General features: G+C 35.2%; 2 protein-coding genes across 13 annotated transcripts in view; both read right to left on the reverse strand.

The window, feature by feature from the left end:
- Positions 1–26,101, reverse strand: part of ADGRV1 (adhesion G protein-coupled receptor V1) — a 602,786-nt gene that overhangs the window by 534,270 nt on the left and 42,415 nt on the right. For all 12 annotated transcript variants that reach the window (XR_013532585.1, XR_013532586.1, XR_013532587.1 and 9 more), the window contains 8 exons: positions 12,892–13,076; positions 10,317–10,466; positions 9,114–9,209; positions 7,597–7,701; positions 4,907–5,020; positions 2,698–3,263; positions 1,777–2,047; positions 1,083–1,412 (listed from right to left, as the gene is read on the reverse strand). Coding sequence is in view for 9 of the 12 variants with exons in the window: in XM_035291223.3 (XP_035147114.2) it covers positions 1,083–1,412; positions 1,777–2,047; positions 2,698–3,263; positions 4,907–5,020; positions 7,597–7,701; positions 9,114–9,209; positions 10,317–10,466; positions 12,892–13,076 (1,817 nt within the window). In the remaining 3 variants the exon portion in view is untranslated. The remainder of the gene's footprint in view (positions 1–1,082; positions 1,413–1,776; positions 2,048–2,697; positions 3,264–4,906; positions 5,021–7,596; positions 7,702–9,113; positions 9,210–10,316; positions 10,467–12,891; positions 13,077–26,101) is intronic.
- On the reverse strand, positions 18,008–19,268 carry LOC100896310 (L-lactate dehydrogenase B chain-like). The gene has a single exon (XM_035291227.3). The coding sequence runs from the start codon at positions 19,214–19,216 to the stop codon at positions 18,215–18,217; it is 1,002 nt and encodes a 333-aa protein (XP_035147118.1). The 5' UTR covers positions 19,217–19,268; the 3' UTR covers positions 18,008–18,214.

The following is a 26,101-nucleotide window of genomic DNA, read 5'->3' on the forward strand; positions in this document are numbered from 1 at the left end:
AAATCTTTTATGAACAAGCAAGTACTCAGAGATTTTATTACCACCAGGCCTTTTTTATAAGAGCTTCTGAAAGAAGCATTACACACAGAAAGAAACAACCAGTATTAGCCTTTCTAAAAATACACCAAAAAGTAAAGAGCACCAACATAAAGAAGAATTTACATCAACGAATGGATAAAACAGCCAGTTAACAGCAAATGGCAATAACCCTAAATTTAAATCTACTAAATCCCCCAATCAAAAGACACAGCCAAAACCCAACGGCATGTTACATCCAGACCTGTTTCACATGCAAGGATACACAAAGATTCAAAACAAAGGGATGGAGAAAGATTTACCAACCAAATGGAGAGCAAAAATAAATAAATAAATAAATAAATAAAAAGCAGGAGTTGCAATTCTCGTATCGCATAAAATAGATTTTAAAGCAACAAAGATATAGTGGTAAAAGGATCAATGCAACAAGAGCTAACGATCCTAACACCCAGATACATAGAGACTTAGATTCAAAGAGACAGAAAATTAATAAGGATATCAAGGACTCAAACTCAGATCTGGAACAAGTAAACTTAATAAATATTTATAGAGCTCTCCACTTCAAATACACAAAATATACATTCTTGTCAATACCACATCACACCTACTCATAGGTTTAAATAAAACATTGATGGGTCATTATTAATACCCATTTTTTTTTTCAGAATAAAGCAATATTTCCATTCACTCTCCCTCTTTGTCTTCCTCTTTCTTCCTCTCCTTTACTCATTTTTTTTCTTTCCTTCTCTCAAAAAAAAAAAAAAAGAAATCAACTTGTAAACCTCTAGATCCAGGTCGGCAATGTCTCTCTCACTGCTTGATTTCCTTCCTTCCCTTCCCTTCCCTTCCCTCCCTCTCTCCCTCCCTCCCCCCTTCCTCCGTTTCTCCCTTCCTTCCTTCCTTCATCCCTTCCTTTCTCCCTCCCTTCCTCCTTCCCTCCCTGCCTGCCTTCCTCCCTTCCTCCTTCCCTCCCTTCCTGCCTTCCTCCCTTCCTCCTTCCCTCCCTTCCTGCCTTCCTCCCTTCCTCCAAAAAAAAAAAAAAGTACCTGTACTAGAAAGTGAGCCCCATTTTGAAGGAATGCATCATTTCTTATTGGTAATTTCGTAGTGACTTGAGTTTTTTGCTCTGGAAAAATGAGGTCATTTCTCCTCGATATATTTAAGATGCCATCTTTCGCTTGCAAGGGGTCCACAGCTCCAGCAGGAATGTAAAATACAGAATAAAGCAGCCTCACATCTCCTTTAGTTCCTCCTAGCCTTGTAAAACTCAAAGATAAGTATCGTTCACCTGGGCTGCTTTCAATCTTCTGGTTTTCCATAGGAAAAAATGTTATTAGGCCATAAACATCATCACTATCTTGAATGTAGAACAAAAGCTGCAGATGAAGGAATAAAATATTAAAGTATAGAATTCTCATATCTGAGATTATCAAACCCTGTATTTTCCATGCTATTCTAATTTTAAAATCTATTTATACTTCATGTTTAAAAATGATGACTTCTCGTACATAATGGAGTAAAAGAAGAACCGCAAACAGATTTGGAAATGTTCCTAAATCAGTTTGTGGAATTTTTTAAGAGGATAAAATATTTATTTTCAGAAAGAATACTGAGCAAGAAAACTATTATTTTTCCTGTCCCTTCATACTAAACATAAAGTAGATTTATTTGTGATCAAATTCTGTCTTTCTTTTACAGCACAGAAATATTAACAAGGATAAAGCATAATAAGAGTTATACCTCTGCTGGCTGGCTCACTTCTGCACCTCCTTGTATTGTGTGAGGCAGAATTTGAAGTAGATAAGCTTCTGCCTCTTCTGGAAAATCATCATCAACCACAGTAAGAGGGATGGTTGCCAACATCTGCCCTTGTGCAAAATGGAGAATTCCAGAGCTGGGTCTGATATCTGCTGTTACTGGTGAGGGATCACTGCTGTTCCGTGTCAACACCCAATTCACAGAGACATTCCCATGGGTGCCACCATTTCTAACCACTGTGATTTCTTCAAATCTTAAATTTTTTTAAAAGAAATACATATTGTCACACAGTATACTTTATTTCCCTGAGATAAGCTTTCTCAATATCAAGTTGTCCATTAAACACTGATAAAACCAGAATCTGTATAACAAAGAATAACTGATTTGCTCTTTGTTTTGTTTACGACTGGGTCATACTCTTGCCCAAGCTGAAATGCAATGGCATGATCAGAGCCCACTACAACCTCAACCTCATGGACTCAGGTAATTGCCCTCCCAAGTATCTGGGACTTCAGGTGCACACTACCACACTCAGCTAATCTTTTTATATTTTTTTTGTGGACAGGATCTCACTTTGTTGCCCAGACTGGTCTCGAACTCCTGGCCTCAGGCAATCCTTCCCCTAAGCTGCCAAAGTGCTGGGATTACAGGTGTGAATCACCGTGGTTGGTGGAAAAAATGTTTTTAATATGAAAGTGTAAATATTTGAATGCATCCTCGGAAACTACTATACTATCAATCATTTGCATAATTACACTCCAAATAAGAAAGAAAACAGTGAAGTCATGGTAGAGAACGTGACACATATTCTAACAGTTCATTGTTGTATCCAACACCACAAAACTTAAATCTTGGAATAACATATTAAAATAATGGTAGTAACATGTTTAAAATAAATCATACCTTGATACTCTATCTTCATCAATTATAACTGTCTTTTCAAACAAGACACTGTTGAATGAAAGGACTCCATAAGGTTTATCATTTGGCTTAATGGTGACTTGAACAACAGAAGGACTTATTAGCACAGCATCTCCCTGTAAGGTATCTTTTAGTAACATAATGTGAAATGATTCAGAAATCTCTGGTATGGTGTCATCAACTATTTGAAATTTTAAGTGAGATTCATGAATAAAAGGTGGAAAAACAACAGATGTGTTTGGCTGAAGATCAATGAAGTCCAGATTTTGCTGGGCATGTGCTGTGGAATTCCCAGTTACAATAGCATAACTGATTGAAACCTCATATTCATCAGATCCGATCAGATTTCCATTGTTGTCCTTTCCACGAACTACTGGAATTATGAGTATGTGGTCTTCCTCAGGAACCAAATAAGTACTCTGAAGGAATCTCACGGGACTATCATTTTTCTTAATGATGATCTCAACTGAATTCCTAGAGGTGTTAATCTCAGCTCCTCCTTCTACACTTTTCAGTTGAATCAAAAATATTTCATCATTTTCTGGTACCTGTTAAAGGAATATAAACAGAGGTAAAACATCAACAGCCAAAACACCTGCAAAGAAACTAATGTATAACAAGTCATTATGCTTCAATACAGTTACATAGAAATAAAAATTCTTTAACTGAGGGAGCAAAAAGAGAGGCTTGTTTAGTCTCCAATTACTAAAATAGTTTCCACAGGTAAATAGTGTATTTTGGACAGGAAAAGAAAATGTAACAAAGCAATGGTACAAGTAATGAAGTCCAGGCATAATGTCTTTCAACCTTAATTGGTCCTTAGATAACTCCAAATTAAATAGTAAAAAAATTGACATACATTTCTATCAGTTTTACCAGGTTAGTAAGGTGAGAAGCAGTATTGAAAGTGTAATAATACCTAAGAATCTGGAAAGTACACTAAACATTACATAAAAATTGTTAGTTTTCATTGTGAATTATTCTTGCTTTTCTCCAAATGGTTGTTAATTAAGGAGTGAAACATATGACACCAATATATGCTTTTCAAGATACACATCATGCCTCTCTGGAGAAAAAGCTATGAGAGTCAGCAGTAGGACAAATGTTGACATTGTTAAAGAGCAATTTTTTTTTTTTTTTTTTTTTTTTTGCTGTTGCGGAGAAATCCTGGGGTTAATCTCCACTGTGCTGTGAGAGCTTTTCATTTACCATACTATTTTAGAAATGAAAGTGAAAAAAATGCATGCTTTTACCTCCATCAGTAGCAATATAAAAAGCAAAGCTATTTAACTTAAAAATAGAATGTTATGATTTGATTGATGGTCTTTTACATTTATAAACAAAATGTATAATTAATCATCTCCCCAAATTATAGCCCATTCGATGCTCTGTGATCTTAAAACAAAAAGTTTTTTTTGCTTGCTTCCAGAATCAGAAAAACTAGAGATATCAATGCTTCCAAATAGTACAATTTTTCAAGAGAAAAACTCTTTTCTAATAATGTCTTCTAATCCTCTAATATTTCTTTTTTCCTTCTCTTGAGGTTTCTTGTGATTTGGTTTCAGAATTTTTATAGGAGGGTAGAGGAAGGGTTACAAATTCCCAGCTATTTCCTTTTTGTTTTCTTTTATGGTAAAACTTAGATTCTTCTAGAAAAAGTTGTATTTTCTCTTGTTAAGCTCATGTGGGGGACATCCTTGCACATTATTGTTCAGATTCATTCTTTTTTTTACCAATTAAACTAGCTGTATCATGTATCTCTATCCTTGGTAGTTTCAATGTAAAATATGAAAACAATAAAAACCTTCCCATAAAAGTGAACACTGAAAATATCCAAACAAAAGAATATCAACTACAGTAGAATTTTTCTTTGCTTTTATGGTAAAATGTTTATTCTAGGTTAGTACTGTTCTTGCTCAAAATTGAAAGCACTAACAAAAATCGATTATCAGGGTATACAAAATGCTTATATGTTTATATTATGTATGGTTGCCAGTTATATTCAGATTCATCAGCTTTTAGATGTGCAATTTAATGTGAATTAAGTAAGGTAAATACTAATAAGATGTATTCCAAAATAGTCAGGCATTTATTGCTGAGGTATGACTGGCCACAATACATTAAGTTCATAGAGGACTGTGTTCTGCAACACAGAATCCTTGTCCCATTTAGGTATTTAACATTAGCCAACCTCATCATCAAGTACTGTCAAGTCATAAATTACTGTTGCTCTGCCAGGGGGAAAGGTGATATTTCCTTTAACTGGACTCAAATCTTCATCAGGGGCATTTGGGCCACCCTCTACCTGCAAAGAAACACACGATGCCATCAATAAATACCAAATACTCCACAAGATTGAGAAAGCATCATTGTGATGTCAGCAGACAAAAATCTGAAGTTTAAAGCTGTTCTGCAAGAATTACAATAACCCATACCTAATTTTGTCCTTTGAATTAATAGGTCCTATAATGTAATTATAGATATTGACTATAATTGCATTAAACTATGTGGTTTTTATGAACTGTTTTTTTTTCAACCATTATGTTAAACCTGACAGGGAAAATCTCTATAAATATTTCTTCATGAAAGAAAGGGTATTCAAGATTAGTAAATTCCCTCAAGTAATGGAATCAAATACCAGTTTTTCCACTTCACAAGCTGGGTGTGAAGATGTGAAGAATAAATCAAATCATTCTTTTAAAAAAGCTTTTGTTGAGTATTCCATGCGGCATCTCTTTTAGATACTAAAGATTTAGCAGTAAATAGAGCAAACTCCCTTCCATATAGACCTGACATTTAAAGAAAGGGAATAAATAATAAATAAATAAATAAATGGGCATGCATCAGATGATAATAAGTATCATAGAGGAAAAACTAAGAATAACAGGAGAGAGACTGAGTGCTAGGGAGAGGTGCTATCTGCATGCAGTGATCATCAATCAACTTACAGCAGTATATGGCAATATTAAGCACTTCAAAAATGTTACTTATAATTATTTAAATAAAAAACAGGTTACAAACATGATAACATAATTTTAGACATCCATAGATAAGTTGAAAACAACATAACCTAGATGCTTTATCCTTTCTATAGCCAATTATTTTCTAGTGTTTCCAATATTTATCAGAAAAATTTTCAACAATTCATTATCTAAATGCATATTCCTAAGTATATGAAAAATCGTGTATGACTTCCAGTGTAGAACTTGCAAGACTACTGCATATTTAGTGTTTACTATGTTTTTCATGCATTACTGCCTTCTGCTGTTCTATGTTCTGTGTAGTTAACATAACTACCATATGATGTGGACACCCACAAGCATGAACAAAACTCTTCTATGCTTCCATAGAATTGTGTTACACAAATACCAGTTTCCATTTTATTGATATTACAATTAATAATTAGGAAAGAAACTGGTATCAGAAATTGCTAACACTCTAATGTTTGAAAATACTACATGATCATGTTCTGGATCCTAAAAAACACAAAAATTAGTTGAAGATTTAAATGTGTATCTCATAGAACAGCAATGTGGTGACACAATGATGGGCACATGGTCAGCAAGCAATCAAATAAAATGGTTAGAGCTAGCACCTGAAAAATATACCCCACCCACAGCTTATCGTATTCATACCACATCCTGTAACACTCATGGATTCCCATGGTGGAGTGCAATGGCTATATCCAACATCCATTTGGTGTACTGAAAAAAAATAGGGGGTGGAGGGGAAGGCATGGTGACTCATGCCTGTAATCCCAGCTCTTTGGAAGGCTGAAGAGGGAGGATCACTTGTGCTCAGGAGTTTCAGACCAGCCTAGGCAACATAATGCAACTTCATCTCTACAAAAGCATTAAAACTTAGCTGGGCATGGTGATGTACACCTGTACTCCCAGCTATTCAGAAGGCTGATGTAGGAGGACTGCATGAGCCCAGGAGGTTGAGGCTATAGTCAGCCTTGATTGTGCCACTGCACTGCAGCTTGGGCATAAGAGTAAGAGCCTATCTCAAAAAATAAAAATTAAAATAAAATGGGGAAAGACAACACACATTAGATAATTTATGTAAGCCTAAGTAACCCATGGGTATTTTTAAAATTTCATATATTTGAAAACATTTATCATAAAAGTTCTATGAGTTTTATAGGATTAACATTATTATTCTATTTTATGATGTTTTTCCCCACATATCTAAAATGTTAGCTTGTATTTCATGTAAGCTTTGTATACACAAGCAACAAAGAAAACATTTTTTATGTTAATCATAAAATGTATCAGATCAGAAAAGTATTCATCTTTATTTCATTGTATTGTGCCATGTTTATTATACAAAGAACTTTGATTTTCAAAATTGCAGCCATCTGGCATTAACTCCAGTGTTTACATTCAAAGTGATTTCAGGGCTGGGCGTGGTGGTACTCACCTCTAATCCCAGCACTTTGGAAGGCCAAGGCAGGCAGATCACCTGAGGCCAGGAGTTCAAAACCAGCTCAGCCAACATGGTGACACTCTTTCTCTACTAAAAACACAAAAATTAGCCAAGCATGCTGGCACATGCCTGTAATTCCAGCTATTTGGGAGGCTGAGGCAGGAGAATCACTTGAACTCAAGAGGCAAAGGTTGCACTGAGCTGAGAGCACACCACTGCACTCCAGCCTGGGCAACAGAGCAAGACTCTGTCTCAAAAAAAATAAAAATAAAAATAAATATGTAATTCCAGCTACTTGGGAGACTAAGACAGGAGAATCACTTGAACCCTGGAGGCGGAGGTTGCAGTGAGCCAAGATGGTGCCATTGCACTCTAGCCTAGGCAGAAAGAGCAAAACTATCTCAAATAAATAAATTAATTTAATTAAGTTAAATGATTTCAGAATAAACTTACCTCAAAAGTCACAGCAACCATTCCATAGGTTCCCTTTTCCCTGATGAGAGTAAGAGGCACAGACTCATTTCTGCCTCTGGGCTCACTCACTGTGATTGAGGGAAGCTATTGAGGAGAGTAAGCACAGATGATCAGTAGCCGAGCAATCAGAGGTATGAGGCGGTAAAAACTATTAACTCAGAAATGCTCAATTTCCAAAGACAAATCAATCCACACTGTATGATAAGAATGTGGTGTTTCCTAGCTTCGATGAACTATAGCTTTAAAATGCTGAAAAAGTTAAAAATAATAGTGTAAAGGGAAAATAAAAACTAGTCAGGCAAAAGATGTGGTTTCTTGTCCTGGTTCTACCATCAACTAGCTGTTCTGCTGAGGAATTTAAAGATTTCCTAGTTGAAAGATGACAAACTCAAATGCTCACAGGGGTCAGTCACAGACATGAGTTAAGCCTCCAGACCAAGGCAGCAGGTCACTGGGACCACCACTTGGCCTTGCTCCCAACCACTCTTTCTCCACATCAGCCAGCTTGTCAGTGAAAAAGAGACACTGCTAATAACTTTAAGGACAGGATCTCTACAGGAGGTGAAAGCGAGGACTTCAAAAGAAATATGCTGGTTTGGCTGTTGGAAACTCAGGGTAGGAGAGGAGGAACATGGACACAGGAAGTGCACACAGGCTGTAGAAGCAGTGGCCAGCTCTCAGGGTGGCAGCAAAGTTCAGTAGCCCCATTTATAACTAGGGTTAGGAATGCCCATCTCGAGGGGTTGTGATGAGGTTTCAATGAGATAATTCACATCAAATTCAACTGTATTGGAGATAAACTTGGTTTTATTTTAAGAGCTGGAAACAATTTCTCTCAAGGAGAGACCTATCTTGTGTATTTGTTTCTAATGATAAAACTCTCTGAACAAAGGATTGGCGAGAGTCACAGAAATTGAGTTACAAAATAGAAAATAAACTATTTAGCAAAAGTGAATGGGATGAAATGGAGTTTCAACCTTCAGAAAATATTAATTAATGGGAAAATCTAAGAGTTGAGATGACTACAGAATTTTAAAGAGCAGTAATGCCTACTATTCAATTTAAGTTCACAGTAAGTTTTTTGAAAAGTATTCTTTTAATAGGCTTTCTCATCTCCCATTAACTCCAAACTTTGAGAATAGTCTGACAAACAAAGAACACTTTCCTTAGGTGACATTTGGGGAAATCAGGCAAAAGGCATTGGTGGTATATCTGAGTTAAAGGCTAGACAGGAGAGGTAACAAAGGAGTCAGGTAGAACGATCAGCAGAAAGAGATCAGGACAAAAGATGACCACGATCATACAAGTCTCCTCAATTCACAAACATCTTAGGTAGAACAAGTGAACGGTCTACAGAATGTGAAACAGGGATAAAGTTAAAGCAAATTTTATTTAAATATCCAAAGACAGAATGACACTAGCTAACATCATAACAATTTTTAAAACTTAATAAACTATTATCAACAACCATGAGTATCATCAAATTGTAGGCATACCATATTAAATGAAACAATTCCAAATGCATTGTCATTTGATAATATTGTAACAGTAACAGTCCTTGGCCATCCGAGCTTCACGTTTTCTGAAGATTTCTAAAAAAAAAATCCCAAAAATAATGAATTAAAAATAAAATAATAAACTAAATATTTGTTTTGTAGAATTTCTGTCTTCAAGTAATTATTCAGAATATAATAAAAATATATGTGTAATCTTAATGCACAGATTAAGAAAACATTCAAAATACATCAACATGGTTAAGAAGTTCCAAATGAAAAACTTTGAAAAAAGTTTTGAAAACCAGTAGTCACTGACTCTTGATAATATATGATAGTACAATGATAAATAATCACTGGCTAGTAATGCTATTAGTTATAATTCTGATGTTATCACTTATATAACAGAGAATTAAATACACAGTACAAAATTCTATTCAATGTAATTTTTCTTATACTATTGAAGGTACTGAAAATTTAGAATTATTCTACTAATCACAGAACCAAATTAAAGATAAAACATTAAAACATTGTTCATAAAATTGAGTCTATCTGTAACCTTTCTACTGATATTCAGCATAAAAATGTATTTTTAAAAGAATGACTTAAGAGAGCAAAACATAACTGTTTCAAGTGTCATTTTCACAAACATTTTAATGATAGTGACATACTTACTCAAAAAAAAAAAAATTCTTAATGCTCTTTAGAAAAAACAACCAGAATCGTGTTAGCAAGTCATTGCCTCAACCTAACAGATCAAGCCGTAAAGTTCAATTAAACCTAAGGCTATTCAATTTCTTTTCCCAGCAGTGCTCTGAATTTAAGTCACAGGGACCTCCCACTTCTATGCCTGCTTTTTGTATCCTTGTCCTTTGAACTCAGAAGTCACAGTCATTCTTTGTACATCTGGCAGCAGGGGAGGAATAAAAAAAAGAGCCAAAGAGCGGGCCAAGTTTTCTGGAGCATCTGTCATGGCAATTCCTGAGTAAGCTGAATGGATCCAAAAACTAGTTGTAGAATTTCTGAACAAGATCAAAAAATAACCAAATGGTGGAAGTGCTGAAGAGGCTGTCAGTTCTGGATTCTATGAATACCACCACCAGTCATCTGAATTGGCTCATCTCTAGATAGATATATTGCTAAGCACTGAAAGATTTTTATAAGTTTCATAAGTCCTCCTTATAATTTTTAAAAACATGACCTTACCTGTAATGTTAAGTGAAAAATAAAAGTTTCATCAGGCTCTGGTAAGTCATCATCACATACTGCTATGTACACTGTTCTGTTTGTTTCTCCAGCAGGTATAAAAGCTGCAGCATATGTGTCAAAAAAGTCACCAGTATCCTCTCCATAGAGCTATCAAATGCAAAATATAGATCATTCTTATTTAACACGGTATTAGGATAAGCAAAACTGATGTTAATTACAGCAATCAAGAGACAAAGCATAAATCGAGTGGCATTAATGTTTATAGATAGAATGTACAAAAACAAAAATCATAAATATTTAATAAGCGAAAAAACATCCTCAGAAATAAACAAAAATAAATGGTTCGAAACAAAATCATTTGTTCACGCTGTGAAATAAAAATAAATATTACATAGAAAAATAATAATTATATAGGAAAGCAATTATGTGAATTTTCTTTCTCTGCTCCTGATTGATCTGGAGTAGACTACAGCAAACCTAACAAGAAGACAAATTTTCACTAAAATTCTCACAAAAATGTTGCACATATGCACAGCTACACAGCAGAATATTATTCAGCCATAAAAAAGAACAAAATCCTTTCATTTGCAGCAACATAGATGTAACAGGAGGTCATTATGTTAAGTGAAATAAGCCAGACTTCTTTCTGAAAGATAGATATCACATGTTCTCATCCAGGTAAAAATGTGGATCTGAGGGAGGTAGAAAGTAGAATGGTGATTACCAGAGGCTGGGAAAGGAAGGGGGGAATGAAGAGAAGTTGGTTAAGGAGTACAAAAACAGAAGGAATGGGTTCCAGCATTCGATAGTACAGTAGGGAAATTATAGTTAACATTCGTTTATTGTATATATCAAAATAGCTAGAATAGAGGAATTGTAATGTTCCCAACACAAAGAAAAGATTAATGTTTGAAGTGAGGGACATCTCTATTTCCCTAATTTGATCATTACACATTATATACAAATATTAAAATACCACATATACCCCCAAAATATGTTCAACTATTATACATCCATACAAAAAAAGAGAGAGAGAAGGAAAAGAAACAGGTGGATGTGGCCTGCCAAAAAATGCGTCAGGAAAATCAATTATTTCCCTATCAATTTCAATGAAACTGCTCTTTCCCAAACTCAACCTAAAGTTGTACTTATAGTCTCCCACATCTCCAATAAAGATCTAAGTCTTTTAGCATTTCAAATGTTTTAGTCATCATAAACTTTTCCTTAGCTTTTTAGGATCTTAAGTCTGTAAAATCAGCATTACTAGTAAGGATTCTAAGCATTATTAGTAAGATTCTGCATGAACTTGTGCAGATCAAAATAAGATCTCTTTCACCAAAAAGCTCAAATGAGTAATTTAGCTACTAGAAAAAAATATTTTATTTAGTAAAAAACATGTATAGAAAAATTTTAGTCAATTTCTAGTTCTCATACATAAAAATAAATTAAGTTTTAAATACTTGAGAAATCCAAGTAAGTTGTCAAAGGTGTTGGAAAATACACCTTACTAAAGAAAATGACACAAACTTTAAGAAAGAATTAACAAGAGCCGCTGAAACAAACAGAAAAACACAGTAATTCAGCCTATGAAAATCATTAAACAATTCAAAATATATAAAAATCAATATATGTAAATAGTTTCACCAAAATAACATTCATAACAGCAAAAATTAGAAGCAACCTCAATGAAAAGGAAGAATGATCACAAAGTAATTACAACACCATCAAGAAAAGTTGTGAAAATGATAAAGGAACCTAAAAAAAAATGTTAGGATTCAATCAAAATTATATGAAAAAGATTAATATAATGTATACTCAAACTAAAAATAATTTCAATATATATAGATACATGTCATAAATAACTAAAATTATAACACTGGATTTGTTCACAGGTAGTCTTTCATCATCTTCTCTTTTTATAAGAGTTCATAATGTGATAATTAAACCTATTACTTAAAATTTTATTTTTGTGAACAAAAAGTTTAAGTACTTCAAAACTCAAATATAGCAATACTCTTGGTCACATGACATTACTTTCTAGTTAAAAATAGACACATACTTATGCACACACAATCCACCCAGTAACTAAACTGTGTGCAAGATAGATCAAGAATTCAACAAATTCTACCTAACATTTACTTAATATACTTAATTTTTCCCATTAAAAGAGCTCTCGGACATAACTAAAGTTTTTTTTCCTATTGCCATTTTTCTACTTTAAAGTATTCCATACATTTTTCTCTACACCACCTTACAAGAGATAGTATGTCTGAGCAGAGATAGCTACAATCCAAATTACCCAAAATGAAATGTTCTTATTCTAAAATAAATATATGAACACTGTAAAATGATCAGTCTATATCTTTAAAAACAGTACTGTCAAATGCACATCGTTATGTTGGAGCACTCTAAAAACCTGTAAGAGATATAAATGGAATGGTGTTATCTGCAAATCATCTATCATTTATCATAACGAAACTGCTCAAAATCTCATACAGAAAAAAAAATCCTTGCCATTAAAACTAAGAAATGTATGTATTTCAGTAAAAATAGAACTATAATAATGTCTTACCGATACAATTGCAGTAACATTTGCTGGCTCTCCTATCCTTTCAATGATAAGACGAATAACTGTTGTACTTGTTTCATTAACAACAAATTCAGTTTGTCCAGTAAATCTTATTTCTGTTTCTCCAAACACAAACACGATGAGTAAAGCTGAAAGAAGATTTACTAATAAAGATGCAGAGGGCATCCCTAAAAAAACAAGAAAAAAATATTATTCATGAAATACATCTAATCTATTTTCATTACATTGTGTTGTCTATAGATACAAATACAGTATGAAGAGTTAGTAAATAAGACATAAATATATGAAATATTAAGTCATCAAGCTCAAATGTGTAATGAAAGAAGTTAAAAATTATTATTCTATTCTTATGAGTCTCTTTCTACTGTTCAGAAATATTTTTGTTTTTTAGCTTTTATACCAAGACAATAGTTGTAAGTTAAGGTTATTTATTAAATTTATTTCATTTTAAAAAATTTATTGACTTTCACATTTTAAGAAAAACCTAAGCAGCAACATGGAAATTTAATTAAACCCCAGATTTCCACAAATGAAACTATGAAATGCCAGCCAACACTGAAACAGTTGAAGCTAAATTTTAGCAATAAAATGATTTCTTGATTGGTGTCTACTTTTTCCTTAAATTTATCTTCTTTGATAATGTTTTTAATTCTCAGTTATTGCTTGGGAATTCTAATCCATTCAAAGGAGGGATGAATTTCCAGGACTTAAATTTCCTTCATTTTACTAGCTAAAATTACTAAGACCACATTTTAGAAAATGTCCATGTTGCTTTAAAATAAGCAAATTTGGCAAAGTGTATAGTTCCTTTTTTTCCATGACATCTACTTTTTTTTTTTAACTACGATATATGTGTTTATGAGTCATCAATATTGTTCCTACTTTCAACACTCTGGGATTCAAGTGCTTTCAAAAGCACCACAGTGCAGTGGTCTCCTAAAAGTGCTGCTGTTTTGTAATGTAGATGTACCTCTAAAAATGTGAACAATTTCCCTCACGGATCATTAAGATTCCATGGATCTATGTGATCAGTCACACGAACATAAAAAGTTCATGTGCTTTAAAGGGGAGCTGCATTACATACTCTATGAGCCAAAATGCTTCCTATTAATCTTTACCTTGGCAAAGAAGTAATAAAATTTTCTTATATGTGGTGTTTCCACTTTGCTACACATGGCTTTATATTTAGGAACACCAAATACATTAGTTCCTGGTATATTTTAGGATTTAAATGCAATGTTCTCAGTTAAGCATATACAGACAATGCAGTCTGAGACTGTTCAATGATGTCTCTCGCACTTCTGACTGCAAACTCCAGACAGGGATGCCAAGTTCAAATAGAGTCCAGGAAAGAAATAAGCTAACAGGAACAGAGATGCTGAAGGATTGGGACTTCTTTTGTACCTGTCCCTTCTCCCCAGGTAAACCTGCCATAAGGCTAAAGAACTTGTAGTTTTCCTTGACCAGCTGCAAACTATTCCCTGTGTTCTAATCCAGGAATGTTCATGGAAAGAAAGGAAATGAAAAAGATGAAAGGGAAGGGAAAAAGCAAAGCATGTGTGAGACAAGAAAGTGGGAGCAGTTCTGAGCTAAACCAAAGCCAACTAAAGGTCTTTTATGGAATTCTAAAGCCAGAATGATTTCACACCCCACTTATGACAAATAGAGGGAAAAAAATGAACAAGGTACAATGAAGAGAGTACGAAATACAAGAGGGAGAAGGTAGCAACCTAGGCTTTGGATGTGAAAGAAAAAGAACAACTATGGTCTACTGAAATTTTGAAAGAGAAACCTAAACTCCTTGAACAGGAGATGTGATAGAACTGTGAACTGAGAGAAATAAGACATCTGAAGTGTAACGTGAGAGTGAAAGTGAGATTAGAGCAAGAATAGAGGGAATCATGAACAAGTAAGAAAAGTTCTCAAAATTTGTCTTGCATATGGATCACCTCAGGTATTTGTTAAAATGCTAATTTTCACTCTCAAAAATTCTGATTGGGTGGTTCTAAAGTGAAGCCCAGGAATATGTATTTAATAAGTGGCCCTGTTAATTCTGATGCAACTGATCCTTGGTATAATACACTTTGAGAATTGCTGTCCTAAAGTGTAAGGAATAGTGTTAGAAGTGTGTCCTGGAGTGAACATACAAAAGGCCACATTTGTAGTTATAAGTTAACTACCAAACTTTTCAATGCTACATGTGTGAACTTCCTCATGTTTTTTTCATATTCCAATATTGCATTTTAAGATTTTGTGTATTCTGAAGAAAAACTGTGATGACCTTTACAGAGTGATCATAACAGCAAATGATTATATAGCATTGTTTTAGGTACTTTATATACATTAACATATTTAATCTTTACAACATGTCTAAGAAGGTAAACATAGCATTAGCACCATTTTAGAGCTGAGGAAACTAAAGCAGAGATGGGTTAGTTAACATATGCAATATTATTGAGCAAAGTGGCTAGGTAGGATTTGAATCCAGGAGGCTAACTCTGTACTCTCAACCCAATAACCACACTATACTACCATTTACATTGTATTTCAACAGATCACACACCACCACCTTGAATAATATGATAGATCATTTATGCTACACGTTTCCAAGCATTCAAATATTTTAAGCTCATGCACAATAACCAAAAACTACCATAAGACTGCATAACTATGAATTTCCTAAAAGTTTCACTTTATTATTCTAATAAACATTACATTTATTTAAATGACACTACAGTTCTCTTGACTACTTTAAATATTTAACAGCATCTTTTTATGTCAGGACCAATGAGCTCGAATGCTGCATTCTTATAGTTTCCCAGGCAATTAGAGCTCCAAGATCCTGTGTGTAAGACAGTAAATTCATTTTAAATTGGTCCACATCAGTGAGTTTTGAGATTATGCAAAATGAGCATACAGGCATGATTGGAAATGCCTCAAATTCTGTGACATCATTGATAATTACATCTCCTTTGCTCTCATCTTTTCACACTGTATGAAAAGTTGTTGGGGCAAAGTTGGCATTCAATAGAATTTAAAGATTAAAAAAAGCTTTGAAAATGAAGTTCCCATTAGAATACAGGCATAATTACACAAATGCTGAATAGTTTATTTTTTAGAGTCACTAGGTATATTTTCTTCTATCATACTAAAAATCTGGTCTTTGGAATTCCCTTTTTAAAATTAAACTCACAAGACAAGGCATTAGTAATTGATGCAGCACATAAGTCTTAAATCTATTTTAGGTCATATTTTCTCTTATTAGATTTAACTAAATTTTTTCATGCCCTGTCAGACTGCTTATTTTTAAACTTCTCTATAAAATGAATTTCAAACAACGTATGTTTTAAGATCATGATGTGCATAATTTATATTCTGTTGCAATTGTGAAAGAATAACTTTAACATCACTGACATCATTCCTCTTCTCCAATGACATGATACTCCAATATTCAAATCCTCTCATTTCCAGCTATCATCCATGTCCTCCTCCCACCTCCCACTTTTGTTTGGTATGATTCAAAAGAAATTATAACTCTTTCTGCCAATATATCTCTTATCTCTTAATACATCTCTTAGCATGCTAAGATGATATGTAATTTCAGTTAATTTCTTACTTCTTATTTCCTTAATTGTATTGTGAGGTTTTGATAGCGTCCTGATAACACACAGGCACAAAGTCTCAAATTACTGAATTCTAGTAATCATATTCAGTCTCTCCAACAAGTCACCTAATTTTGCTCCAAAAAATTTTCATAATTAAAATCTAGACTATATTAGACCAGCTCTTACAGCGTAAAATGGTTGTTTGCAGAAAAGCAGCTTACAGTTTAATGTAACATTTGTATATTGTGTACCTATACATCATGCAACACCCCATGCTAATCAATCACTGAGGACACAAAGATACTTAAACTATGTTCCTTGGCTCAAACAGAGTCATAGGTTGGGCATACAATTCAGATCAGGTCAGTCAAAGTCAAGAAGACAGAAGACACAATTTGGAGCCCTTCGCTTCAGCATAAGAATGGAAATTCCCTCTACCACCGTATTTGGGATTGTGATAACTGGGGCAAGTTCTCCCACAGTCTGGAAATGAAGCCAACACAGCCAAAGACAGAGCCAGAGGGATGAAAGGAGCCACATTTTGATAGTCAAGCTTAAGCTCTTGAATCTGGCTTTATCCTAGATTTTTCAGTGACTGAGATAATAAATTACATTTTGTGCTCTAGCTGGCTTGGGTTGGGTTTTCTGTCACTAAACATCAATATTTATTCACCAATCTCTGGTATGTGATACTGTAAACTCATATTAGAATAAACAAAGTGGAAAGTCCCTCTGTTCCACTCTAACATTCAATTGTATTATTCCTATCTAAACATTCATGAAAGGATACCACACTAGCTATCTTCAGTTCCCATGCAATTATTACCACCATCTGTACTCACAGTCTAATATTTTCCCCTCCACCTCAAAACTGGCAATGACTAACAGGACACTTAGACAAACTAAGGATGTCTTCCGAATAGAATGCAGCAGGACAGGAGTGTACCATATTGACTCAGTGTCCTGAAAAAGCTAAGGCCCTTCTTAGCTTTTTCACCTTGTCACCAAGGAACCCCAATATCATGCTCCTTTGCCCTAGTCTGGCTTTAATTTATTCCTATTGCTGTTATCCAGGATGCTTCTTTCTTCCTGTTTAAAAATCTACTCATATTTTGTCTACTTTATTTTTTATCTGGATTACTTAACCAATAAGAGCGTCAAATATTATAAAAACTCATCAACAACGAGTCATTGTAACAAATAAATTCTATGCTGTTTATCTAGGATAGTACCTTCTTTCCACCTTGTCTCAAATCAACGATGGACACGTTGGGAAATGTAATAAGTATAGTATGTTCTAATTTCTTGGAAAGAATCATTTTATCTCTGTCTGAATAACTACGTAGAAGCAGAGTAGAATCAGGAAGAGAGTAAAATAAATAAATGAGAAACAAGGCAATGAAATAAAATCATAATTCAATTAATGTTGCAGCAATCAACATCGATAAAAAAACCTTCCCTCAATTTGAAAGTTAGCTCTATTTCTTTTTTTTTTTTTTAGAAGCACACTGCAATAATTAATTTTATTTGTTCAAGAACTCATTGCAAGCATTAAACCAAACATAGGCTTTGATTCTGTGAGCTCAAATTCACATACTGAAGATCAGAGCAAACTGAGATTCATGTACATGGATGAAAACTAAAGGCTCAGAGTTAATCACATTGTAGTTTTTAAACTTCTACAGCCTAGGGCTCAGCAGTCACAGGTCTTTTAGGTCCTTCTGGATGTCCCACAGGGTATCTGCACTTTTCTTGAGCTGAGCAACCTCATCATCCTTGAGCTTCTGGTTGATAACGCTGGTTAATCCCCGGGCATTGAGGATACAAGGAAGGCTCAGGAAGACTTCATTCTCGATGCCATACATCCCCTTTACCATTGTTGACACGGGATGAATCCTGGATAGATTTTTCAACATGGATTCAATAAGATCAGCCACACTTAATCCAATAGCCCAGTTGGTATATCCTTTTAGCTTGATGACTTCATAGGCACTTTCAACCATCTTATGTCCTTCCTGCCAATTTTCACTATCATTGTCAGTTCCCATTTCTGGATTCAATTCCTGAAGAGAAACACCTGCCACATTCACACCACTCCACACAACCACACTTGAGTTGCCATGTTCCCCCAAAATCCATCCATGGCAGCTGCTGGGATGAATGCCAAGTTTTTCAGCCATAAGGTAGCGAAATCTCACAGAATCCAGATTACATCCACTTCCAATCACACGGCGTTTGGGTAATCCACTTAGTTTCCAGGTAACATATGTAAGAATGCCCACTGGGTTGGAAACCACAATTATAATGCAATCAGGACTGTACTTGACGATCTGAGGAATAATGAACTTGAAGACATTAACATTTCTCTGCACCAGATTGAGACGGCTCTCCCCTTCTTGCTGACAGACTCCTGCAATTACCACTACAATCTTAGAACTGGTGGTCACGGAATAATCTTTATTTGCCACAATTTTTGGCGTCTGAAGAAATAAGCTCCCATGCTGCAGATCCATCATTTCTCCTTTAAGTTTATCTTCCAAAACATCCACAAGAGCAAGTTTATCAGCCAGAGACTTTCCCAGAATGCTGATAGCACACGCCATACCAACTTGTCTAACACCCACTACAGTGATCTTATTGTTTGGGACTGTTGCCTCTTCTTCTGCAACTGGTGCAATAAGTTTTTCCTTAAGTGTTGCCATTTTGCACAGGAGAGAGAAGGCTCTGGAGACTGCAGAAACAGTGGTGCGGAGAAGACAGCTCTATTTCTTTACAGTTCAGAATAAACAACTGTAAGATATCTTAGTGATGGGACACAGACCTGAATAGACAAACATTATAGTGCAGAACTGAATGAATGCATTGATCTTTTAGCTTCATCTTTTGCCTTGTCAATGCCATAGCAAGCATCTTCCCACGGTGTGACCACCAGGTAATTAATACTGAAAATATGATCCTAAAGGAACAAGGTTTTCAAGTTTAGAATTACTTGAATTCTATTACATCTACTAAGGGGCATTCTAAAACTATAGAATTACTCCTGTGGAACAAGAGAAGCTTCATCATTCATATCATCAATTATTCAGCTTCTAAGAATTCTTAATCTGTCTTATTTGTATCTGGCAAGTACCACCAAAAAATATTGACCTTTTCCCTCTCCCAAAGCAAAACAGAATTTAAATTTACAACTTTCAAAAACAAAGTAATCTAATGTTACAATTAGAGTAACTGCTAAACATTTTTAAACTAATAAATAAAAGAAATAGTCTTATTCAGAATGTAATGCTACTGTCTTTATTTTTATTTATTTTCAATTTTTAAGAAATGCATTTTATTTTATTCATCTTTAAAGAACTTATATATGCATGTGGCATAATATTAAAAAGGAACAAAAAGATAAACAGTAAAAAATAAGCCTCCATCACAGTATCCTCCACCAGCCATATGCTGCTCCTACCCACAATCAATCCCAGTTATCAACTACATCTATATTTCTCAAGAGATTGTTTATATGTCTATACATATATATATATAGACATATATATATATAGACATATATGTATTCCAGCAGAAAAAATTTGCTGGTACAAATTTTGTCTTCTCCTGCATACAGACTGCATACAGAAATCAGCATATGTTTCCAAGACATTAGTTAACAAAGAAATATTGGACTTCCACATAGACATTTATGTTGGGAATATGTTTATTGTCTCAGATATACATCATCATCATTGTATATTTCATCAATAAAATGGCAGTGTCCATTGACTTTCACTACACTCATCAATTCACTCTCTGGGAATAGTTGACACAATTACAGTAACTTGCACTTTCCTAGATCACATATTGTCAAACCTACATCAGTCAAAAGTGGTTGCCCTCTACACATGATGGGCAATAGTCATCCTGGGATCCCTGTTTCTATCATCCTGGAATCCCTTTGAATTATTTCCTTGGGTCTGCTAAGACAATCACTACTCATCCATTTGCCTTCTGGCTCCAAAACAGAGTTGCTATTGCTTTCTTTTGTCTTCCTTTTGTCCTTTGTGTTTATCTACCTGTTTGAAAACCCTTTTCTGTAAAGTGCTATATTAAAGGTGACTATCTAAAGTTAGTATTTAAATTCTATACCCAAGAAACTATTGGTTAAGTGGAAGGATAATATAATTCCTAACATAAAGACCTAAAACTTTTCTCTCTACATACCCTTTCTCAGGATGTTACTGAAGGGTGTTCTCCATCAAAACAAGGGAATAAAGCAAGTAAACTAAGAAAGAAGAAAATATAGGATTAGCAATTAAGAATGAAACACAGGAAAGCATCAGAGGAAATACTAGGACGATATAAAGTGGGATACCAGGATGACCGTTGCCCCCACGTGTAGTGGCCAACCACTTTTGATTTGGCAACATGTGGTCTAGGAAAGTGCAAGTTACCATTATTGTGTCTACCCTTCCCTGGAGAATGAATGGATAGGTGTAGTGAAAGTCAATGGAAACTACCTTTTTATTGATGAGATCTACAATAATTACAGTGTTTAGCTGAGATAACAAATATTTTCCTAACACAATGTCTACATGAAAGCATAATATTCCTCTTTTTACCAACGCCCTTCTGTTTCCTTCTGGTACTTGTCACAATTTGCATTTATTGTGTTTCTGTCCTTAGAACAAAAACACCTGCAGGACAATGACCTTGCTCATCTTGACTAGCTTACTTATCCACCACCTAGCATAGTCCCTGTTATATAATGGCCCTCAAGACAGGCTTAGTTAATTAAAAAAATGAGTAAAGAAGTAGATTAACCCACCTCTTAGAGTAATGGGAAGGTAGGAAAAGTGTGGATAGGAAAAGAAAGCAAGAGATTCTTTTCATCCTTCCTTGCCGTATTTAGTTTTGTCAGATACAGACCGTTATTTTACTCTGACAATAGCACAGGCACAGACATGAGGACCACAGACACTAATTTTTTTTTTTTAAAAAAGTATCCAAAACTTGAATACAAGCCAAAAAGTAGCGAGACGGAGTTTCGCTCTTGTTACCCAGGCTGGAGTGCAATGGCACGATCTCGGCTCACCGCAACCTCCGCCTCCTGGGTTCAGGCAATTCTCCTGCCTCAGCCTCTGGAGTAGCTGGGATTACAGGCACGTGCCACCATGCCCAGCTAATTTTTTGTATTTTGAGTAGAGACGGGGGTTTCACCATGTTGACCAGGATGGTCTGGATCTCTTGACCTCAAGATCCACCCGCCTCGGCCTCCCAAAGTGCTGGGATTACAGGCTTGAGCCACCGCGCCCGGCCGGATTATGTTTTTAATGATCACACCAGGCGCATAGCCGCCCCCCCGCCCCCACCCCGCCAAGATTTAGAGAAACACACTGAGTTAAATCAATAATGATTTACCATTGATAAAAGATCTCAGACTTAGTGAAATCACATATAAATTTGAAAAACTTTGTCCTATAAAAGTGCAAGTACTTTTTTTTTATCATCCTTTTACTTGACTAAAAAGTGCAAGTAATTTTTGTACAGTGAAACATAATCCATAGGTTACCGCTTTATTTCCTGGTAGGATGTTAACCAGTTTTACATCTCACTCAGAAACCTTACCTTAACATTTCTTTATTATTTTCTTGTAAATACTTTGTTCCGAAAATGCTCTTTGAACCAATATTAACAGTTTATTAGTTTCCTCACTAATGGGTTGAATAAAATCTTGACACATTCATTTTATATTTGTGTGAGATTCGCACTTTTAAACTTTCAAAAACTGTACCTTAACACAGTAATTTTTTCCAGAAAAGTAACCATGATAAGACAAATTGCCATGATATATACATAAGACTGGTTCTATAATGGTCATTTCCATGAACAATAATGCAGTATAGATTAAAAACTTCCAGGAAAAATCTTTTACATAACAGAAACAGGGCAAGTAACAATTTGTTCTAATACATAAAGTCTTTTAACTCATGTAACTGGACTTCTGATTTATATCTTCTTTCTAGAATACTTAAGCTTGACATTTTCCATGAGATCATGTACTCCTGTTTGCATGAGTCATCAACAAAGAGATCACAAAAGCCATTCGAGCAGTTTATATTTGGACCTCATATGCCTACCATGGAAACAGGAAGAACAGTGTAGAGAAGCTTTAATTCCAGAGTTCAGTGAGCTCTAGATTACGGATTTCAATTGTGCTTTCCTTCTCCCACATTTGCAAAGCACAAAATGAAAATCTCACTAATATAAATCTTTTGAGGCCAATTTAGAAGCAATAAGTCAAATTTGCTCATATAGGTTATAAATCTGAGTATGTGACAATATCTCTGTCAAATAGTAAGATACCATTTGTCTTTCAGGTCCTTTACAAAATAAGGATCAGGCGTTTAATTAAGATTTCTTAAACCGCCATTAGATGGCACCCCTCCATCTCCAAAAAGAATCAACAGCAACAATTTCTCAAATTATGAAAAGAGGTCTAGGAATCTAAGGATAGATTTTTGCCCCTTATAACTCTTCCCAAACAAATATAATTTTGCAATTCTACATAGATCTTAAAGACAAAAGTCACGAAAAGCAATTTTCTTGAAATTAAGATCTCACTGAAAACAGCTTTAATTAGCTCTAGTCAAACAAAAAATTATTTTTTTCTCCTGAGATTCTGTAGTATTCTCTAAAAACTTTTAAATTGTTTCTTTGGATACTTTCTGTGAGTTTCTTTCTCTTAATTGAAGACAGTCTGTTTTACTGGAGAATCTAGGTGCCTGTGTTTTCTAAATGAATTATTTGCACTTATTGCCGGTAAGAAAGCAAAAGAGGGAGCTTAATGTTATAAACCCAGATGCCTAGAGATATGTGTTTTTCAGTCTAAACTGTTTAAAAAACAACACTAAAAGATCATTTTTGCCAAGATTTAAAATTTGAAGTTTTCACATTAAAGAAATTGATTTCCAGACTATTCTGAAAAAGTACTAGAAATGGCTAATCTGGGTCCACATTTCTCCATAGCATCCCTTGCTGGAACTAAGCAGTAGCTGCCAGTTAGAGAATTTGCTCTCCCATATCCTCCTAATGTCTCCTCAGACTAGGATCAAAGAGAAAGTAAGAAATTTCTTATCTCCACGTCATTCAGAGGTAGAAAAGCTGTCCACAGGTGGTGAGTGTGCATATGTGCATGCTCACACACGTGGGCATGCACATACACACATGCACACTCACTGCCTTGTGGAATACCTCCATACAGTGTCCCAGGACTTTGATTTTATAGGACAATGTGAAGAATTTCTGGCAGTGCCTACGTGAGCATCTTACCACAGATGCCATGAAGCCTCTAGCTGGACACTGCAAGTGCCTTCTGGGGTGTTGAATCTTGAGTCACTTCCAAAGCAGGAGGCAAGCACTGATCCCACTCAGCCTTGGGCTCAAGTCTAGTCTCTGCCACCTTCTCAGCTGCTGAAGTTTAGACAAGTCACTTCCCTTCACAGGCCCTTGAGTTTCATCAATTGTTAGAGGGAAGCATAATGTACAGCTACAGTACTGAGGTAGTTATGAGCCCCAGGGGAGGGAATCCATGTCTGTGCACCATGAAGTGTCAGTTTCCAAATTCTAGACCTCCATTCTGCACATGGTCAAGAGACCAAAGGAAACAGCATCAGGCATCCTGGACTGTCTTATATGAGAACCAACCATACACCCACAATCTCCTGCCTACCCTCCACAGTAGCAACATTAGAGTGAAGGAATGTATGAAGTAGATGGAAACATTGAGAACTTGAAAGTTTAAAAGACAATGAAACTCATCATGAACTTCAAGGTCAGGAGATAAATGAATTACAACACTGTATCTGAAAGAACAAAATGCTGGGGCTCCTGATGTTCCTGGATGACTGCCAAAATTTGAACCACAGTATCCACCACCTCTACACACTGCAACTGGCATAGGAAGCACAGGTCAAGGTCTGGGAACTTTGCAAATGCCTACCCTCCCAGCTACATCTATGATTTCAGAGAACAGTACTTTTCATGATTAGAAAAATAACTTTGTATTTAATCTGTAATAATTTGTGGTTCTTCCAGGTTAAGAAAAAAACAACAACAACAAAAACAAAGAAAAAGAAATGATAGAAACCAAAAGTTAGATCAAGAGACCATGAAAGTGTTTTGAAATGGAAACCATTGCCACACCACTTTGTATGCACCCAGTCTGTCTTCAGGCTCAAACACCACAAATCTTTTAACCACTCAGCTGCTGCTGAGCCACACAACGACTTTTTATATTGATTTTTTTAAACGTCTATTAATCATTTTTATAACACAATAGAAATACAAAGCATAATACAATTTGACTAATTAAAGTCAGCATTTTATTCCAGTTTTCTTAGTTTTTACCTAATTTTCATTTTCTGTTCTAGGATCACATACAGGACGTCACATTACATTGAGTTGTCATGTTTCCTTAGGCTCCTCTTGGCTGTGACACTTCCTCAGAGTTTTCTTATTGTTGATGACCTTGGCCCTTTTGAGGAATGTGGTCAGGTGTTCTGTAGCATGTCCCTCAGCTAGGATTTGTCTGATAACTTTCTCAATTAGACGGGGGTTATGGGTTTTGGGGAAGACCCAAAAGGCAAAATGACTTTCTCATCACTTATATAAAAGGTACATACTATCAATATGATTTATCACTATTGGTGTTGAGCTTGGTTATCTGGCCGAGGTAGTATTTGCCAGAGTGCTCCACTGCAAAGTGACTCTTTTCCATATCATACACTTTGGAAGGAAGTCACTATGTGTAGCCCCCCTCATCCCTTTTGAAAATTTCTTACTGCTTTCCTTTAAATCAAAGTCACTCCCTTCCATCCATCTACCCACTTATTAAAAACCGTACCAGGCATTGAAACATTGTCAGGATGCTGTATTGTAAATCTGCAGAACTTGGGAATGGAATCTAATTGGAAGATGAATGGGATACACATATGAGAGTCTAATAGAATTAATAGAATACAGGATCATTACAGCACACATTTATGGAGATGTGTTGCCAAAAGGCTAATTGGCAATTTCAGATTTTCCTCTTCAAATATTCTCTGAAGTCATCAGTGTCTAAGTTCATTATTTCTTCTGTTAATGAGGCTCTTGATCATAATGTTTCAGGTTGTAGTGATGCTTCTACACCCTTATTGTGCAATCCCCAACTGACTGCTGGTTTTTAACTATATTTCCTTGGTTTCCTCAAGCAACTATAAAGTCTCCAGCAGTATCACTCGCAAACCATTTTCTAGCCATTAAAAATATAAACCCCACCCAGAATTTAGACTAATGGGCCAGTTGGATAATTCCAATTTTCACACTGAAAAAATGCAGCAAGGCCTATCATCTATGCCCTTAGAGTACTCTGACACTTACCAGCAGGGTAACTATGGGTAGGCTGTCAACGTCTGAGTCTACTTCCTCTACTGTAAAGTGAAGTTATAAGACTACTGACTTTATTTGGATATTTTGATCTGGGATTAAGTCCAATGTTTTCTAATTCATCAATTATTTTCTAATCTGTATCAATTCTCTTTCCTGATTTGTTAATTACAGTA

Source organism: Callithrix jacchus, chromosome 2, assembly GCF_049354715.1.
Source record: "Callithrix jacchus isolate 240 chromosome 2, calJac240_pri, whole genome shotgun sequence".
Classification (NCBI taxonomy): Eukaryota; Metazoa; Chordata; class Mammalia; order Primates; family Cebidae; genus Callithrix; species Callithrix jacchus.

Excerpts from the sequence above, each read along its gene's own strand:
- LOC100896310 (XM_035291227.3), bottom strand. The coding sequence starts at position 19,216 with ATGGCAACACTTAAGGAAAAACTTATTGCACCAGTTGCAGAAGAAGAG.